The sequence below is a fragment of the Macaca mulatta genome, chromosome 9 (assembly GCF_049350105.2).
Source record: "Macaca mulatta isolate MMU2019108-1 chromosome 9, T2T-MMU8v2.0, whole genome shotgun sequence".
NCBI classification, from domain to species: Eukaryota; Metazoa; Chordata; class Mammalia; order Primates; family Cercopithecidae; genus Macaca; species Macaca mulatta.
In genome coordinates, this window is record NC_133414.1 from 101,403,139 (window position 1) to 101,424,022 (window position 20,884).

General features: G+C 41.9%; 1 protein-coding gene and 1 long non-coding RNA gene across 3 annotated transcripts in view; one reads left to right on the forward strand and one right to left on the reverse strand.

Annotated features, from left to right (window-relative positions):
* The window catches only part of LOC144331164 (uncharacterized), a 35,162-nt gene extending 34,983 nt beyond the window's left edge, over positions 1 to 179 (reverse strand). Inside the window, exon 1 of the long non-coding RNA XR_013398117.1 lies at positions 56 to 179. This is a non-coding gene — a long non-coding RNA (uncharacterized LOC144331164). The remainder of the gene's footprint in view (positions 1 to 55) is intronic.
* Positions 180 to 201: 22 nt separating this feature from the next.
* On the forward strand, positions 202 to 11,543 carry IFIT3 (interferon induced protein with tetratricopeptide repeats 3). 2 transcript variants are annotated; one of them, XM_001086192.5, is made up of 2 exons: positions 202 to 308; positions 9,554 to 11,543. In XM_001086192.5, the coding sequence occupies exons 1-2, from the start codon at positions 304 to 306 to the stop codon at positions 11,010 to 11,012; spliced, it is 1,464 nt and encodes a 487-aa protein (XP_001086192.3). In that variant the 5' UTR covers positions 202 to 303; the 3' UTR covers positions 11,013 to 11,543. The 2 variants fall into 2 exon arrangements, with proteins under 2 accessions (XP_001086192.3, XP_028682465.2); XM_028826632.2 differs by lacking the exon at positions 202 to 308 and adding an exon at positions 4,034 to 4,419.
* The last annotated feature ends 9,341 nt before the right edge of the window (positions 11,544 to 20,884 follow it).

Consider the following 20,884-nt stretch of genomic DNA (forward strand, 5'->3'; position numbering starts at 1 on the left):
CACATTCTCTCAAACAAATTTTAGTCATGATTTTGAACAATGTACTCTGGCTCACCCGTTGCAGGTCTCAAGCTGTTAGGTTTCATTTTCCTCCTCCTGACGATTTTAAATTAGTTTCACTTTCCAGTTTCCTCTTCCTTCCCCTAAGAGCAATTACTCAAAACATCAGCTGATGCGTGCCCTACTCTCCCACCCCTTTATGTAGTTCCTTCAGTATTTAGTTGAGGCAGACAGGAAGATTTCTGAAGAACAAATCAGCCTGGTTACCAGCTTTTTGGAACAGCAGAGACGCAGAGAGCAGTCATGAGGTCAGTGAAATAAAAATGCAGAATCATGCTTGTTATTGAGTGCACATTGTAAGTTGAGCTTCTTACTGTGCAGGCACATTCCTGAATTGTCCTGATGTTTATAGATTCAATATGTCTTTATCAGTCTGAGCATTTATAAGATGTTTGAGGGTTTTTTCCCTGTGGCTTTTTTTGGTGTATACACAGGCTCCTTAAGTTTCTGGAACTGTTCCCTATGGAACTATATACGGGGGAGGCAGAGTGGGGAATGCATCAGCTCATGTTTCCTCCTTGTGTGCAGCTATTCCCTGTGATGAGAGGAAGGCTTGGCAGGAGCAGTGTATTTCACTCAGCCACAAACTTTGCTGATTCAAGGGTAGACCTAAGGGAATTACTCTTCTGGGGCTTTTCTGTTACTGCCATTTTGCTTGAAAAGATTAAGTCACAGGCGTTTTTTCTTGTAATTTTAAAAGGAGGAATTTATTTTCAACAGATACTGTGAAAGATATAATCAATACCGCAGACCCACTCATGAAGAGGGCAATTTTGCCCTGAAACGTTGCATTACTTTAAGGTGGGAAGTGCAAGAAACAATTCTTACAAAGGAGCGTTTTTGTCATTTCTTATATAAAAACAAACCCAAAGTTTAGCACTTATTTTTATTGATGTAGTGAATGCTGGTCAGCAGCAGAAAAGAATTTCTCCTCAAAAGTGTAATGACCTAATCTCTTATCTAAAACTGTTCTAATCTCTAATGATGGAAAGCAAATCAGTGGTTGCCTGGAGATGGGGGGGATTGAGTAGGAAGGCTCCCAAAAGAATCTTTTGGAATCATAGGAATAGTCTATAGGGAGGTAGTGGTGGTGGCTACATAAGCATAAACATTTATCAAAACTCATCAGACTATACACTGAAAATGGGTGCATCTTATTGTATATAAAGTATAATCTCAGTAAACTTGATTTTTAAATATATATGTTGACCTCCTGGAGTTCTTCAGGGGATAGCACGTCAGGGAGAACTAAGAGAAAAGGATGCCTTTCCCACCAAGCATCTCCAGGGAAGGAGTGAGGAAGTGATTGCCAGGGAGGGAAGACCCCATCAACCATTTAGGGGGACAGAAAAGGAAAACTGGATTCCCTATCCTCTGCCCCAAGGACTTGAAGATGCTCTGCAATGTCATGTTTGGGGATGAAATGGGTAAGAGGAATTCACTGCCAAATACCTCAGGCTAACCCTTTTATATAGAGTAAGTTCCTGGTCAAGAGCGATGTCAGTTGTGTCTGTGTGAGTGGGGTTGACCAGAAGCCAGGCACTACCCAGCATCTTAGTAAGCAGCTTGCAGGAAAGGTTTTGCAGGGTCCTGTCTTTAGCTTTGTCTATAGCCACTGACCTGAGGAGGTCTGAGGGGGACTCTCTGAACTATGCTGGACTCAGGTTCACATCAAGGTGCTCCTATTTCCAGAGGCTGTAGGAACAGGAAGAGGTTGGGCTGCTCCTCTCCAGCAGTGCTAAAAATTTCCAAATGGGAAAATCACCTGGAGAACTCGCTGGCACATGCCAGCTGATGGGCATCCTCCTCTGCCCCATCCACCGAGGAACTCTGTTGCCCCCTTTACACACTCAAAAATTCACTTAAAATTATAACACAAATATATTAATACCAGCAATCATGGTGGTAACATTTCTTTGTGATCTGTAGTTAGTGGGCACGGTGTTAAACGCTTTTTATGCATGACCTCATATCACCCTTCCAACAGCCCTAGAAGTAAGAGCTATTATTTCCATTATTAGCCTCATTTTCTAGATGACCAAAATGGGGCTTAGAAGGGCAAATTACTTGCCCAAGACATCAGGTAGAGAGCAGGTGTCAGAGCAGTGTCATTAATGGAGGTGCCAAACTCTAATGCTGATCATCTGACTCTATGCCCCATGGTCAAAAGGTGAAAGATCTTAATGCTTTCAACTATGCTCACTTTAAAGAGGGGGCCAGGGATGGGCCTCCTATCTGGAGAGATTGGGCCAGTCTTTGATGGTTACCCACCCCTTAGAGTGGTCAAAGCCATAAGAGCTGAACCCAGATCTTGGAGAAGGGTGAAAGTGGTTCTCCCCAGGGCATAATTTTCTATCAATTGGATGGAGGGAAAAAGGAAATTCATCCCAGGGCGTTTTAAGGATAAAAGAATGAGGTTCAGTGATGTGACTCAAGAAATATCCCAGAACTAAGTAAAGAGGTCACTGAAATCCAGGTGTCCTGTGGTTTTTTTCCCTTCACTCAAGCTTGTCTGATAATGCTTCTTAATTCACCACATTAGCTCCACAAATAAAGGGGAAAGCTGCTTTTAAAAATACGTCTACAGCAGCACTTCTCAGAATGTGGTACAGGAGCTCCTGCCACTGAATTTCCAAGGCACTTGTGAAAACACAGGTTTCTAAGCTCACATCAGATTCATTGCACCAGAATCTCGGGGAGTAGGACCATATAATTAGTACTGTCAACATACAATAATCAGAAGGCTCAGGATCCAGTTAAAAGAGTTTATTCCAGCAAAAAGTTGAGGGCGGCAATCCCAGGAGTAGAGCTACACCCAAGAATGGTGAACAACATTCCCAGTGTAGAGAAAAATGAGGACTGTTTACATAGGCAAAGACAGAGGTGTTGAACAGAATGACAGCTTCTGTTGTTGTTGTTGTTTTTGAGACAGAGTCTTACTCTGTCACCCAGGCTGGAGTGCAGTGGCCCAGTCATGGCTCACTGCAGCCTCAGACTCCTGGGTTCAAGGGATTCTTCCACCCAGCCTCCCAAGTAGCTGGGACTATAGGAGCACACCACTACGCCTGGTTAATTTTTTGTATTTTAGTAGAGATGGGGTTTTGCCATGTTGGTAAGGTTGGTCTTGAATTCCTAACCTTAAGTGATGCACCCACCTTGGCCTCCCAAAATGCTGGGATTACAGGCATGAGCCACCGTGCCTGGCCAACATCTTCCATACAGAGGAAACATACCGATATACAATTTGATTGGCTACTATTGATTACAGTCCAAGGGAATTGCTTAATATTCTTTTGCAAAGAGGTAACATGGCTGGCCACAGTGGCTCACGCCCATAAGTCCAACACTTTGGGAGGAAGAGGAGGGCAGATGCTTGAGCTCAGGAGTTGGAGACCAGCCTGGGCAACATAGTGAGACCCCATTTCTACTAAAAATACAAAAATCAACCAGGCGTGGTGGCATGTGCCTATAGTCTCATCGACTGGAGAGGCTGAGGTGGGAGGATCGCTTGAGCCTGGGAGGCAGAGGTTGCAGTAAGCTGAGATCATACTACTGCACTCCAGCCTGGATGACAGAGTGAGATCCTGTCTCCAAAAAAAAAAAAAAAAAAAAGTAACAATCAGAAGGGTCTCTGTTTCCATAACATGAGGTCTAGGTTTTAATAAAGACTAGGTTGTCTGAGGCCGGGCACGGTGGTGCACGGCTATAATCCCAGCACTTTGGGAGGCTGAGGCGGGCAGGTCACGAGGTCAGGAGTTCGAGACCAGCCTGACCAACATGGTGAAACCCTGCCTCTACTAAAAATACAAAAATTATCCAGGCATGGTGGTGCATGCCTGTAATCCTAGCTACTCAGGAGGCTGAGGCAGGAGAATCACTTGAACCCAAGAGGGAGAAGTTGCAGTGAGACTTGTGAGTCTGGTTAATGTGTAACCTCTCACCACACAGGTCAGGGAGCAACAGTCATGCACCTGAGAAAAAAAACCAGTCACATTACGTGAGTCAGTTTTCAGGGCTTAACTTTGCCTCTTGACATAATACATTTGGAAGCTTTTAAAATTTTATTTTCTTTTTACAGTGCATTTTTACAACTTTCAAACTACAGTTTTCCAAATCTGTCTGGAGCATATTCCTGGCACGAGTCAGCTCAGTTCTTACAGATTCTGTTTCAGTTTCCCTTCAAGAAGGATCTTGATAGGGTTCCATCAGTTTCACTTTCCTTTCGCCTTTCATAAAAGCACAGACCTAACAGCAGCCTGGTTAGAAACCTCTTCAGCATTTGCTTGGAATCAATAAGCTAAAAACAAAATCAACTGGGACCCCAGCTTTTCAGAACTGCAGGGAAACAGCCATCATGAGGTAAATAGTCCCTGCTTCTCTGATAGGAAACAGAATTTCTTAGGTACAACTTGCTGACTTACGCTATTTCAGTGTTTGCTTAGGGATGAAATATGCGTTTATCTAATTCAAGCATAAATCTGCCTTACCCATTTGTGCATTTTTATTTCTGTAGCTTTTTGTGATGTATAGAGTCAGGCAGCCAAAGGACGCAGGGAAAGGGGAGCTGGGAGCTGGGAAGGGACGGGGCATATTGAGAGATCCTAGAGAGCTCGTGCTCATATCCTTTCAGGCAAAATCGGGTCAGTGAAAGTTGAGGCCTGGAAGGAAGTTACTGGAGGTCCGGGTTCATCTTTTGTTTCTTATATTTAGAAAGCCTAAGTCAGAGGTTTGTGGGTTTTGTTGTGATTGTGGTTATTTTAAAACTATGCTTGCTTCTCAGCAAATGTGTCAATGATTAATTCAGCACTGCGAAATTCCAATTTATGTTGAGGTCACTTTTACCTTGCAATGCACTTTTTCATAATTGGGGGATATGTCTACCTGAGTTGTCCTCTAGGAGGTCTAGTGACCTGCTAAGCCTCCCATGTGATCAACGAACAGGGAGGAAGTGTTGCTTGCAGTCTCTCAAACTGTGGTTTGCGAGTGGCATGAATCATATCAACCTGAGTCTTATGATAGAATGCAAATTTCTAGGTACTGCATTCTGAAATCCTGATTGAGTAAAACAGAAATAAGGTCCAGAAACAAACACATATTTAAAGAGGACCACAAGTACTTCATAGGCACACTGAATGGCTTATAGAAGAAATGTCCATCTCCAAATCCTCTCTTCCTTAAATGCATACAAGGCTTCCTGCGTTGTATGTGTGTACATGTGAAGGAGGAAACCCCAAGAGTCAGGAGTGGGGAGGGGTGGGAAGAACGTTGAAATAAAGCAAAGCTTGTGCCTGGGCACAGTGGCTAAGCCTGTAATCCCGGCACTTTGGGAGGCTGAGGCAGGAGGATTGTTTGAGACCAGGAGGTCGAGACCAGTCTTGGCAACAAAGTGAGACCTACAAAAAAACAAAAATAAAAATGAAGCAAAGCTTGCCTGTTTAAGGGGTATTTTAAGTATGGGAAACTGGGGACTGGAAATCACTGCTAAAAACGGAAGTCTTCCCAGAGCCTTGCTGCTCACAGTGTGGTCTGAATCTGAGATCCCCCCGGAAGTTCTAAGACAGGCAACATCCCAGCTTATCTGAATCCAGATCTGCATTTTAAAAAGATTCCCAGGTGTTTGCGTCCATAAGTACATTAAAGGTTGAGAAGCCCAGCTCTGGAGAGTTCCTTCACTTGCTTTCTAAAGTGAGGGACTCCTTGGATAGGGCCTGTTCTGACCAACCAACTGAGCATAGGTCTGCTGGGGTTCCTTCAGGTAGTCAGTTGGAGCATAACCAGCACATGTGCGGGACAAGCTGCACCTGTGCAGACAAGAGTGGGGAAATCCCCACTCTTACCACTTCAAGATGGCCACTTTCTGAAAATTTCAAGATTCTACTCTAGTAATGGCTTTGACTGGGAAGGAGATGTGGTATCTACCCTGGAGTCTGTGAGCAAGACAGGCGATCACGATCTGGGTTAGGTGAGAGACTGTAACTATGTTGATTCTGGGGATTTCCTGAGGACTAGCAGCACTAACTTTAACTGCTTTAGTAAGCGAAATTTCATGTCTGCAATCTGGTGTCATGGGAAATCTCTTTCTGCACCCGAGGGAATCCTATCTCCCTAAGGTCTTCTACTAGATGCAGACCATCCAGGTAGGACTGGCATTTTACTCCCCACATTTCATCTGAACCTAGCTTTTTTTTTTTTTTTTTTTTTTTTTGAGACGGAGTTTTGCTCTTTCGCCCAGGCTGGAGTGCAGTGGCCCGATCTCGGCTCACTGCAACCTCCGCCTTCCGGTTTCAAGCAATTTTCCTGCCTCAGCTTCCTGAGTAACTGGGATTACAGGCACCCGCCACCACGCCCGGCTAATTTTTGTATTTTTAATAGAGACGGGGTTTCATCATGTTAGCCAGGCTGGTCTCGAACTCCTGACCTCATGATCCAACCCCCTCCCAGCCTCCCAAAATGTTGGGATTACAAGCGTGAGCCACTGCACCCGGCCACCTAGCTTTCTTTACCAAGTGACTGTAGTCATCATCCCACCTGCCTGCTTGTATTTCTTTAAATATCTGCATTAATTACTATTAACTAACTTATTTATACATATAAGAAGTATTCAGAATAACTTTCAAAAACGCATATGAGAAATTATTAAGTGAGGAAACCTTGGCAAATGGAGTATTTGTTTTAAGAGGGCAATAGTATTATAATGCAAACCTCCTGACCTCTGGCTCTAGGGTTCATGTTTCTTCTTATCAAGGTCTTAGGGCTTCCAGTCCAATATATTTTGCTCCAAATTTTACTTCAAGGAGAGAGCAGGTATCAAATACCTCATCAAATTGGAAACTTTAGGGAGTAAGGTTTAGGAAAAATCAAGAGAATCAAGGGACCTGAATTCCAATTTTCAGTGCGTTTTATAATCATAAAGTCATATGAGTGGTTGGCTATCTTCCTGAATAAATAGCTCCATGTTATCATTAAATGTCTCAGCCTGGCCAACTCTGGCATTGGTAAAGCATTGGTGGGGATGGAATATCCCTGAGAGATCCATATTCAGAGCTCTTTCACAAGTCCAGAAATGTTCAGTGTGCTTTTCGGCTTGTCCAACACTTTCTTGAGCAATTGATACCTTCTGAAGCTGATACATGACAGGGTGGAAATATATTTCATCTTAGAGGGAGAATCTTGAGCTATAAGTGCTTAAAATTTAGTTTAGTAAGATCCCTGGTGCATTGATATGTCGAAGCCCTCTGCCCTCCAAAAAAAAGAGAGAGAGAGAGAGAGAGAGAGAGAGAGAGAGATAGTGTCATCAGAGTTGCAAGGTGATTTCTGGTTTCATTGAGGTAAACACAACCAATGTCTCTTGTCATTCTGCAGGTCCACTGTATACTCTCTATTAATCACTAGAGTGTTCAGCTATTATTTTCAGGCACCTATATGTACCTACAAATTTGCAGATACATTCTATTGATCTGAGACTCACCCTTTCTCTCCTTTCTCCTTCTAACCTTCCTAATTCACCCATCTGCAAAGTTAACTCTTGTTTCCATGACTTTATTATGATTTAGTGGCATAACAGACATAAGCAGAGTTGTTCAATTATCATCATTATAACTTACTCTTGGTATTCATTTTTTAAATAATTGCTAACTTGACTTTTGACTTGTAGTCCTTCATACAGGGTAGTTAGAATCCCCAGGTGAAGCCAAATTGAAAACCCCTAGGGCCAGGTGTGGTGGCTCACACCTGTAATCCCAACACTTTGGGATGTCAAGGCAGAAGGATTGCTTGAGACCAGAAGTTTGAGACCACTCTGGGCAATATAGTGAGACCCTGTCTCTACAAGAAAAGGAAGGAAGCAAGGAAAGAAGGAAATGCATCTTTTTACTTACAATGTTTTCAATTTATGATGAGTTTATCAGGATGTAACCCCATCATAAGTCAAGGAACATCTATATATAAAGAGATTTATTATGAGGAATTGGTTCACCTGATTATGGAGACTGGTAAATCCCATAATCTGTTGTCTGCAAGCTGGAGACCAAGGAAAGTTGATAGTGTAGTCCCAGTCCAAGTCTAAAAGCCTGAGAACCAGGCAAGCCAATGGTGAAAGTTCTAGTCCAAGTCTAGTCCAAGGGCAGAAAAAGATCAATGTCCTAGCTCAAGTATCGGGAGAACCCACTCCCGATGTTTAACATGGGTTCTTTTCTATTTCCTAAGTGTCTCGGCTGGGTTGAGAAATAAAGGGAAAGAGAGAAATTTAAAGCTGGGTGTCTGGGGGAGACATCACATGTCGGCAGGATCCGTGATGTTCCCTGAGCCGTAAAACCAGCAAGTTTTTATTGGCGATTTTCAAAAGGGGAGGGAGTTCACGAATGGGGTATGGGTCACAGAGATCACATACTTCACAAGGTAATAAAATATCACAAAGCAAATGGAGGCAGGACGAGATCACAGGACCACCGGATGAGGTGAAATTAGAATTACTAATGAAGTTTCGGGCACGCATTGTCATTGATAACATCTTATCAGGAAACAGGGTTTGAGAGCTGGTAACCTGTCTGACCAGAATTTATTAGGTAGGAATTTTCCCATCCTAGGAGACCGGGGCTTATTTCATCCCATTGGCTTCAACCATAAAAGACAGGACACCTTAAAAAGGGGTCGTCTCTAGGCCTACTTTCAGGGTGCATTCTCTTTCTTGGGGATGTTCCTTGCTGAGAAAAAGAATTCAGGGATATTTCTCCTATTTGCTTATGAAAGAGGAGGAATATAGCTCTGTTCCGTCCGGATCACCGGCGGCCAGTTCAAAGTTACCTCTCTTGTTCCCTGAACATCGCTGTTATCCTGTTCTTTTTTAAAGACGCCCACATTTCATATTCAAACACATGCTCTTCAAACAATTTGTGCAGTTGACACAATCACAGGGTCCTGAGGCGACATTCATCCTCCTCAGCTTACAAAGAAGATGACGGGATTAAGAGATAAGTAAAGACAGGTATAGGAAATCACAAGGATATTCATTGGGGAAGTGATAAGTGTCCATGAAATCTTCACAATTTTTGTTCAGAGATTACAGTAAAGACAGGTGTAAGAAATTATAAAAGTATTAATTTGGGGAACTAATAAATGTCCATGAAATCTTCACAATTTATGTTCTTCTGCCGCGGCTTCAGCTGGTCCCTCCGTTCGGGGTTCCTGACTTCCCGCAACACTCAAGCAGTCGGGCAGAGGAGAATTCTCCCTTCCTCTGCCTTTTTGTTCTATTAACGCCCACAACAGAATGGAGACGCCCACCCATCCTGGGGAGAGCAATCTGCTCTACTCAGTCCACTAATTCACAGGTTCATGTCTTCCAGAAACAACATCACATACACACCTAGAAATAATGTTGGACCACATATCTGGGCATCCTGTGGCCCAGTTCAATTGACATATAAAATTAATGATCACAGGGTGCAGTGCTTGGCAGTGTACATCACAGTGACCATGTTTATTTTCTCCACAGTGAGGTCACCAAGAATTCCCTGGAGCAAATCCTTCCACAACTGAAATGCCATTTCACCTGGAACTTATTCAAGGAAGAAAGTGTCTCAAGGGATCTGGAAGACAGAGTGTGTAACCAGATTGAATTTTTAAATACTGAGTTCAAAGCTACAATGTACAACTTGTTGGCCTACATAAAACACCTAGATGGTAAAAACGAGGCAGCCCTGGAATGCTTACGGCAAGCTGAAGAGTTAATCCAGCAAGAGCATGCTGACCAAGCAGAAATCAGAAGTCTAGTCACTTGGGGAAACTACGCCTGGGTCTACTATCACTTGGGCAGACTCTCAGATGCTCAGATTTATGTAGACAAGGTAAAACAAACCTGCAAGAAATTTTCAAATCCATACAGTATTGAGTATCCTGAACTTGACTGTGAGGAAGGGTGGACACAACTGAAGTGTGGAAGAAATGAAAGGGCGAAGGTGTGTTTTGAGAAGGCTCTGGAAGAAAAACCTAACAACCCAGAATTCTCCTCTGGACTGGCAATTGCGATGTACCATCTGGATAATAACCCAGAGAAACAGTTCTCTACTGATGTTTTGAAACAGGCCATTGAGCTGAGTCCTGATAACCAGTATGTCAAGGTTCTCTTGGGCCTCAAACTGCAGAAGATGAATAAAGAAGCCGAAGGAGAGCAGTTGGTTGAAGAAGCCTTGGAAAAGGCTCCTTGCCAAACAGATGTCCTCCGCAGTGCAGCCAAATTTTACAGAAGAAAAGGTGACCTAGACAAAGCTATTGAACTGTTTCAACGGGCATTGGAATCCACACCAAACAATGGCTACCTCTATCACCAGATTGGGTGCTGCTACAAGGCAAAAGTAAGGCAAATGCAGAATACAGGAGAATCTGAAGCTAGTGGAAATAAAGAGAAGATTGAAGCACTAAAGCAATATGCTATGGACTATTCGAATAAAGCTCTTGAGAAGGGACTGAATCCTCTGGATGCGTACTCCGATCTTGCTGAGTTCCTGGAGGCAGAATGTTATCAGACACCATTCAGTAAGGAAGACCCTGATGCTGAGAAGCGACAATCCCATCAGCACTATTGCAACCTTCAGAAATATAACGGGAAGTCTGAAGACACTGCTCTCCAATGTGGTTTAGAGGGTTTGTCCATAAGCAAAAAATCAACTGAGAAGGAAGAGATCAAAGACCAACCACAGAATGTATCTGAAAATCTGCTTCCACAAAATGCACCGAATTATTGGTATCATCAAGGATTAATTCATAAGCAGAATGGAGATCTGCTGCAAGCAGTCAAATGTTATGAGAAGGAACTGGGCCGCCTGCTAAGGAATGCCCCTTCAGGCATAGGCAGTTTTTTCCTGTCAGCATCTGAGCTTGAGGATGGCAGTGAGGAAATGGGCCAGGACACAGTCAGCTCCAATCCTAGAGAGCTCGTCTCTAACTCAGAGTAACTGAATTGAGACAGAGGAGGAAAACAGAGCATCAGAAGCCTAAAATGATGGTTGTGAAGGGTAGGAAGATAGGAAGACAGGGGGCCCCAGCTTGGGGTTGCTGAGCAGGGAAGTTTTGCATGTTGCTTTAAAGTACATTTTTAAAGAATTGTTTCGCATGTTCATTATAGTTAATTAAAGTTATGTAGTCAGAAGTTCTGATAACTAATCACTGGTAGCAATAAATGCTTCAGGCCCACATGTTGCTGATTAGTTCTGAGTTTTCATTCAGTTCACCATATAACCCTCATTCCAGCCCTTCCTGCCAAGAGTCATAATTGGTGACTGCCTAACAACAAAATTTGCAGTCTCATCTCATTTTCATCTAGCCTTCTGGACCTCAAAGATTAACTTTTGACTAACCCTGGAGTATCTCTTGTCTCACTTATGGCTTCAGCCTTGTATTTATATGTATTCTTGATAGCAATACTGTAATCAATGTGTATTCTTGATAGTAATGCTACAATAAATCCATACATTTCAACTCTGTTAGAATAGAAGTAATTGTGTGGTTTGTGTATGGGACTATGACAGTAACATTAATTCCCAAAGTTTCTCCTACTAGGAACAGTGGGTAATTGCTAAGCCACACTGTACAATTCTCAACATGTCCATTTGAGCCCCTCCCTCAGAATGAACACCCTCCCCGTGCAGCCAGCTTATCCTTACATTGTAGGAACTATGATTCTCTTTCCAGCCTAGGAGCCCCAGCTAAGCCCCGTGCCCAGTTAGCAGCTGCTGCTGTTGACAGGGTATGCTATGGCTCCCTGACAGAGTGTGAGGGACACCACTATGAGGCTGGCCAAAAGGGCAGAGATCCATCCAGGTCTACAGCAGTCCCTTTCAAACTGCCAGCGTGTGACATGGTGAGCTCCATTTTGTTCAGGTTAAAGTCAGACCTGTACAGCAAGGGTCTCTTAAACACATGGGTATAGTCTCCCTGCACTTTTAAGATTTTCATCTGCAGTTCATTTTTAATTCATTCATGAATGTAATATCTAGTGACAAGGGTGTCAACAGAAAGGTAAAAGTGTATAAATGTGTAAGATGATAATTTGAACACTTTCCTTTTAAATTCCTTATCCCCTAGGAATTAATGTAATATTTGAAATAAATTCTGAAATGATTCCCTAGATGATTTAACATCCAGAAACTTGCTTGTAGGTTCATAAGTGGCAGAAAGACTGTGGCCCCAAAGGAGTTCATCTCTCTGAATTTAGAATTTAGACCCTACACCAGGAACCCACAAACAGTTGCCCTCTGGTATTCACAGACATAGTATATACACCTTGGACCATTTCCAAACTCAAAGATCCAGACCTGCTAGGGATTTTGAGTTTTGCCAAAGCATTATACCATATTAAGAGGCTAACATAGTACATCATGGTGACTATAGTTAATAATGATATGTTGCATACTTGAAAATTGCTGAGAGAGTAGATTTTGTGTTCTCACTACAAAAAGAAAGGTAAGTAGCTGAGGTAATGCATATGCTAAATAATTTGATTTAACCATTCTACAATGTATACAGATATTAAAACATGCTGTACACCATAAATATGTACAATTTTTACATGTCAACTAAATTTTTACTTTTTATTAAAAAAAGCTAATGTGTGGTGACTGCAGCTAATGAGTAAACATCCAATAGGTCCAGCATTCCCATGTCAAGTGTCCTCTGCCTGTCATCATTTATACAATAATTCTTTTGAAATGCTAGATGGAATGGGATATATCACTCAAGAATACCACAGATGATCACCCTTAAGATATTATAAGATGGGCAGAGAGCACAGACTTCCACTCTTAACTCTTGCCTGGCTGATCACAAACCGTATCCCAGCTCAGGTCCAGGGACCTACTTGCTTCCTTACAAACGAGGAGACCCTGGTTCTAAGACTTTTGCTGAGAGCAGAAATAATCTCCCCTATCCTCCTGCTCCTTAAACAAGAGAAGATTTAGGGCAATTGTCTAAAAGGAAACAGCATACCAGAAACACAATTCCTGGGTTAAAGCAAGCAAAGCTGCTTTCCTAATGACTCCCATTTTCTATGCATACCCTGGGTCCAGCATCCCATCTTCCAGGTGTGGTTAGAAAAGAGATCAGACCTTAGTTAGCGACTGCTGGTGAAGTGAATTGCATGCTGCAGTCCCTCATCAGCATCTTTGTACAGCTCAGTTTCAGGTTTTCTGCAGAATCAGGAGCTGACAATCAAAATGGCCCCTCACTCACACTCATTGATCAGACTGGGCTTGTGATAACAATTTAGACTAATCACTGACAAGCAGGGATGGGGAGCACTGAAGTCGGCTATTGGCTGTGTCCAGGAGCAGTCAGGCATTCTGCCACTGGATGCTGCTTTTGTAATCTTGTCATATAAAGCACTATGATGTTCTTTTGTTTTCCTTGGATTGGCTTAAGGGCTGGTGAGAAGCAGGAAGTATTCTGCCATGGGAAGTCTAGTGACCTGCAAAAATTTATCAAAATACACAGAAGCAGGAATGGAAGGTAGAAAAATTATAAACTGTGATGATCAGCTCCAAGAGCATGTAGGGGTAAAGGAGGTAATACCTCTCATCACTCATTGTAAGAGTCATGGCTGACACTCCTATAACAAAAGATAAGTTAACAAGAGAAAAGCGAAACAAATTTACTTAATCAAAGTTTTATGTGATATGAGAGCCTTCAGAAATGAAGACCCAAAGATCCAAGGAAAACTGGTTTTGCGCTTAGGTTCCATGAAGAACCTAAGGGCAGCTGTGTAGATATGTGTTTGGACAAGAGTATGATCTTATGGTTATAGACTGGGGGTGAAGGAGGGAGTGTGTTCAAATTCTTCTTGGACTCTCTGTGTAGCATTTCTTCTTTGCAAGTATGGAGCAGGATTCCTCTGGAATAAGGGACTTCAAATGAGAAGGGAGAAGGGAGAGAGTGACCTTCCTAAGTTTTATGGCTTGCTTTGGGGAGAGGGCTTCTAGTTTCTATGATCTGTCTTGCGGAAGAGGAATTCTAATTTCCACGGTACACTCCAGGGGAGAAAGAAGCATGAAAGACAGGAGGGCAGGAGGAGGTCAAAGAGATCTTTCTTCGGAGGCCCTTCCAATGTCTTTCAGTTCAAAGTACTCAGCACGCCAAGGCGCTATACTTTGGGTATCATGTTCTGAGAGCCAACAGCTACAATGAAGTATGAGAGCAGTCACTGAGGGAGGGAGTTTTCAACTAACTTAGAGGAGCAGGGCCTGACCCTAGCAAGCATTCCTGGGGCTTCCTGATTGCCGTATAGGGCAGTACTTATGTGTGGGACAGTGATATGAGGAGCTACACTCAGAAAACTTCCTGATCTCAATTTTTATTATGATTTGTTTCTGATTTGGGATCTTCCTAACTGAATTAAAGAACTTATATCAATTTCTAGCTTAATTCAGACAGGAGTTAGTCCAAGTATCATTTGACAAATTTTATTAATCTTTTGAAGGTGTCTTGGCCTTGGGTTTAGACCTATTTCAACCTCATCTTCATCACTTAGGATCTCTACAGTGTTGGGAAAAATCACTTAAACTCTGTGACCCTAAGACATTCCTATAGAAAACCTGGGAATAATAAATTATACCTCACAGAAGATTAAATGTGTTTCCTTACAAGCATTATGGTAGACCAGATACACACAGAACAAAAAGCCTGTGTATCACAATGAAAAATGCTATATAATCTGCAAAACATATTTTTTAAATGCATAACTGCATTTAAAAGAGAGTAAGGAATTCCTTGAAGTCCAGAAATGTCAGGAAAGTGAAAATCCACCAGAATAAGCATGTGTGCATTTGTGTTGGTGATCTACATCACTTTCTGGTGGCCTACCTTACATTATGAAGGAGATAGAAGACAAAGTCTGGGGCCTGCACATGGTACATTGTATCATAGAAGTCACATAAAATCAGGACCCATTCAGAGGTTAAACTGGAGAACAAACTCCTTGCAGACCTAAATGATGGCACTACACATGCCTGTTTTTGGCTTTGGCCCTAAGTAAAGCAGGGAGGAAAAAAGTCATTGATAATTTCTAATCTTAAGCAGAGAAGCATGATTGTTTCAGTCTGAAATTCTCACTATGTGGCCAAAAAAAAAAAAAAAAAAAAAAAAACCTCAGGTAGAAAATTTCATTTTAAGCAATTCTGGCTTGGTAATGCTCCCATGCACCTAACAAAAGCAAATAAAAACACCCCTCAAAAGGAAATATTTCTTACATAGCTCCCAAAGAATTTTCAAGTTTGATAAAGTTCCAAGGAATATTAGGTCATAATACAAAATCAAAGAATACACACAAATAAATAAGCCACAATGTGCAAAAGTTACCAGATAGTAAACTATAAGCCAGAGCAACAAAACTGCAGATATTGCAATTGAATATAGAATATAAAAGAATGTATTTAGTACATTTTGGGAGGCCGAGGCAGGTGTATCACTGAGGTCAGGAGTTAGATACCAGCCTGGCCAGATGGTAGAATCCAGTTTCTACTAAAAATACAAAAATTAGCCAGGCGTGGTGGCATGCATCTGTAATCCCAGTCACTTGGGAAGCTAAGGCAGAAGAATGTCTTAAATCTAGGAGATGGAGGTTGCAGCGAACTGAGATCACACCACTGCACTCCAGCCTGGGCAACAGAGTAACTCTATCTCAAAAAAAAAAAAAAAAAAAAAAAAAAAAAAAAGAATGTATTAATGTATTTAGTAAATTTCAAGATATTGAAAGAAAAAATTAAGTTTTAACAAAGGAACAGGCCAGGCGTGGTGGCTCACGCCTGTAATCCCAGCACTTTGGGAAGCCGAGGTGAGCAGATTGCCCGAGGTCAGGAGTTCAAGGCCAGCCTGGCCAACATGGTGAAAACCCATCTCCACTAAAAATACAAAATTATCCAGGTGTGGTGATGGGTGCTTGTAATCCCAGCTACTTGAGAGGCTGAGGCAGGAGAGTCTCTTGAACACAGAAGACAAAAGTTGCAGTGAGCTGAGATCGTGCCACTGCACTCCAGCCTGGGTGACAGGTCGAGACTCTGTCTCAAAAAAAAAAAAAAATAAATAAAGGAGCAATAGTGTATTAAATTTGATTAGGCATATTTGCAGAAGAACCAAACAAAACTTGGAAATAAAAAAACTAACATAATAGAAATTAAAAACTCAAAGGATTTGTTGAAAAGTAGTTTATACATAGCTGAAAAGCATTTATTGATTTAGAAGACAGATTTGAAGAAACTACTCAGAATGCAGCATAGAAAAACAATGAGATGGAAAATCGACAGAGATATTCAGGGATGTGGACAACAAAGTGAGGAAGTTAAAATACACACGATCTGAGTTGCAGAAGGACAAATAAAAGAGAATGGAGCAAAGGCAATAGTTGAAGAGACGATGACCGAAATTTTTGGAATTAATGAAAAATGCTAATCCTCAAATACATGAATTCCAAAAAGATCACCCAAGCAGATGTCATCTAAAAACATAGTGGTACCGTTTAAGTGCCTTTGAGGCAGAAAGATTTTTAAAACCACAAAAAAACAAAAGAAATATCTCTGAAGGAATTGGTATTAGGTTAAGCTTGGACTTCTCAATAGCAACCAAAACACAGTGGACAGTTTCAAAAGGCCAAGAGAAAATAATTGTCAGCCTAGAATTTGACTTTTTAATGCCTTTTTATTTGAAATGATTTTAGACTTAAAGTTGTAAAAATGGTGCCCAGAGTTCCCATATACCCTTTATGCAGCTTCCCATCATGTTAACACCTTACATAACCATAGAATAATCTTTTAGACAGGAAATTAACATTGACAATATATAATCAATTAATCTACAAGTCCTGTTCAAATTTTACCAATTGTACCACTAATATTTTTCTTCTAGTTCAACATCCAACCTGGGATCTTCCCCAAAATGACCTTTGTTCACAATGTCATAATTCACCTTGCAACACAAGCTCTGCTCAACCAGAGTTTGATGAATAAAATGATTTTCTCTTTGCCAGTGTCCCCTTATATGAATATCTCATAAAGCATAAAGGTTGGGGTGGTTCCTGTTAGAATATTCTCTTCCCTTGATTCCCTGACAAATATCATTACACAACCCTCCTGAGCTCCCTCACGATTATAAAGGGAAAGACATTGACTCCAGTCTGATGTAATAAACAGAAGAGTTTTTGATGACCTTGTACCTCTTTTCTTCTGATTTCTGTGGAACATACTGGCAACAAAATCCTGAACCAAGATCCACCAGGGGATGGACAGTTGTCCTAGGTATGCCCAAGAATTATGCAACATCCCCAGCCACGTGCAGGATGGTTGAGGAATCTGGGGGCAGCTATTGTGTGGAAGGAAAGTCTTACTAAGGGAAATCCTCATAGGAAATTGCGTAGGTTGGAGAAAGAGTCACACTCAGTCAACCTTAGCCTGTCTTTTCTCTCCTTTGGTCTAATCAGAGGTAGCTGTTATCTTCTAATAGACTGCTGCTTTGTCTTTTTTCTAATGAGAATTCTTGGAAGTTGACATCAGGGTCTCCAAGACTACCCCTAGATTTGATGACCAGAAAGATGAGCAGGATTCAACATATGGTCATACTCACAGCTAAGACTTGTTGTAACAAAAGTATACAGAGCAAAATTAGCACAGACAAAAAGTGTATGGGGCCAAGTCCAAAGAAAATCAGGTATAGGTTTCCAAGAGTGCTGGTAGAGTCATCAGGTTGTGCTTAATTCCTCCAGCATCAAACTGTGACAACACATGTGAAGCCAGTTAGACTGTGTGCCCAAGGGTTTTACTGGGGACTGATCATGTACACACCCTCTGCCTAGCATGTACCAAAATTCCAGGCTTCGAGAAGGGAAGCAAGTGTTAGCATAAACTCCATCATTTGCATAAACAGTCTTAGCATAGTAAGCCAACCATATCAGCTATAGAATAGCTAGAAAACTCCAAAAATCCAAGTTCCCTGATGTTAGCCAAGGGCCAGCCTTTCAAGCAAGTCTTTCTAAAGATAACAGTCTCAAACTTGCCCTGCTAACTCTGCATGGTCCATCCCCTTAGTCCTTAGCAAGGCAAAATATAGTAAAAGTGTTATTTGTAGGATCTCTGTCAGGATTGATCCCAGTTTTTTCCAATACACTCAGTATTTACCCTCTTTTAAGGATCCTGAATTTAGCCAGCTTCAACAAATCTGCTTAATTATAAAGGTCTATCTTAGAAGTCCAGGTAGCTTCCTCTGTACATGTCTATATTAAACTTTTTACCTGGTGGCACATCACAACTCAGGCCAGGAAAGTAAAGTGGACCTGAACATCTTCCTGGGCTGAGACAGTGTCATGATAATCAGGTACACACAGACACAAAGCACAATCCCAGAGGACATGCATGGCAGCCCAAGCAGGACATGCCTTAGGCAGTACAGGTTAACAACCCCCACCAAGCGGCCTTCCATGCCGTGGCCTTCCACGGTGGGGCCTAGCACCATAAGGTTTCCATTCCAGTCCAAAAAATTCACTGAAGTCCTTGGTTTCAGAGGAACTGCCTTCAAGCTATCAGTTCCCAACACAGGAGTGAGGATGACACCTGAGGTTTTCTGGATGGGAAGTTCCGGAGTGGATCCCCACCTCCACCCCCAGTGTTGTCTGGTGTGCTCAGAGACTCAGCAGTCTGAATTCAAAGCATTAAGTAGGAGTTTGGAAAGACAGCGTGGGAAGATTTCTGTCAGACAGAAGGGAAAGCTTCCAGGAACAGTTCTGAAAAACAAAAAGATTGTTAATGACTTCCTCTCCTTTATGCCTCCCTGGGGGTCTGAGTTTCTATTTTTTTCATTGCTATGAAAAAGTCAGAGGTCCTATTCAGCAATCATATCATATTTTTAAAAATTATAACTCATTCTCATGCAGATTTTTCAACTGGAAAAAGTGTATACAAAAAGGACAAAAGGACTTTCACCAAAAAACATTTGCATGCAATTTAAGCATAAAGAGATATCATGCTCATATTGTCTGTTACTGAACCAAACTGGGGTCCACTTGCCCAGCCCAGCAAAGCTAAACACCCACACTGGGGTTTTGCAACAAGAGAAAGGAGGGCATTTGTTTGCAGGTTCCCACACAAGGAGAATCATGCAACTCACACTGAAGACCCTATTTTTAGTTTCTATAGAGAACCAAACATCACCTGACTCTAACTTCCTTGGCTATTGTTTTAAGCTATTATTACCTTCTTGTTTATCAGCTTGCAAACTTACTTCTTAGGGCCAGCTAGTGCCTGGAATTTCCCTTGAAGGAACTTCAGATGTTCCTTTATTTCCATGCTTGCGTGGGGGTCCTGGCAGGCCACTAAGAAGGAGTCCCTGCTCCGTCTTATGTCCAGAATGAAATCCTGAATTTTCAAAAACTTAAAAAATTGGCTAGCATAAACTCCCACCTCTTTCATCCAAATTATACAGTGAGCCTAGAAATTAATAATCCTTTTCTGGGGTCAATTGCATTTAATAATCAAACTTCTGAAGGTCAGGAAATGCCATCCCAAAATATACCGCTTTGGACTTAAAACTGAAGGTGCTTGAGAAACAGCAAATGCAAGACAGGACTTTCTCTGAGCTCCCTTTATCTGCATAAAGATAGACCCTCCAAAAGGAACTCAGATGTCATGAATCCCTTCCCAGGGAATCTTATCAACCAGGGAAGATTAAATTGGGATCACTGGAGAGGATACTGGAGGCTGACCCCGTGTCCAGACAGACTTTGTCACAGGCTGTCACATATTCTTCTGAGGGCTCATTCATTTTTCACCAAAACAATTTACTCCCGCTAAGTTGCCTACATCTCCCCTCCCCTCTCCTTTAAGAAGAAGGTACATAGCTTCTAGATCTCCCTGGGTTTGGGGCGTTAACTTTCCTTTCGTATCATGCCCCATGCACATAATGAGTTTGTATACCTTTTGTCCTGTTAATCTGCCAGTTTTCAGTTTATTTCATAGATTCAATTATCAAGCCCTCAAAAGGTATAGGGGAAAATGTGTCCTTCCCCTACCTTACTAAGGTGTGTGTGTGTTAAAACAAAGGTGAAAGATGCAGATTCAGGCTGTCAGTGTATTTTCACAGATTGAAACTAATTGGGAAAGTTGAAAACAGCAAGTCAACAGCAATGAGATAGTCTCAAGATGGGAAGAGTCCAATCTGTCAGGAGTGGGTGGAGGGGTCACACTCCCTGTGATGTGTCCTCCTCCAACTTACAGCTTTCAACGGGGATTATAAATCAGAAATGCAGTTAGCCTCTGTATCATGAAGGGGCTCGGACTATGCCACCCCAAAACATGCCATTTTGACATAAGAATTATTTTGAGCTAAAGGGAATTGAATGTTCCCTTTAGACAGGATGAGCTGTCTGCCCTACTTCTATCTGCCTGAAAGCAGAACATAAATGTCTCTTGCGATGGTATCCCCAACCCCTACTTCCATTCAAGAAAGGGGATAACAACCTTATCACTGGACAAAGTCTACACAAACAAATCTTAATAACTAGCCCTCATCTACCATTAGTTCCCCCAAATATTTGTCTTTGCGCAATTTGACACCCTCAGACTCAAAGCTCCTTCTTTTTTATCTGGCCACTTCTCTAAAAATGTATGTTAAGATGCTCAATAAGCCCCAATTTCTAGCCACTTCTTCCACTTGCTCATTGAGTTCTCCAGTGTGTATGCACTATGTATGTGTTAATAAACATCTGCCTGTTTTTCTCTTGTTAATCTGTCTCATGTCAGTCTAATTTGCAGTGTTGTGGAATCTTTAAGGAATTAGAAAGAACGATGGGGTTCAG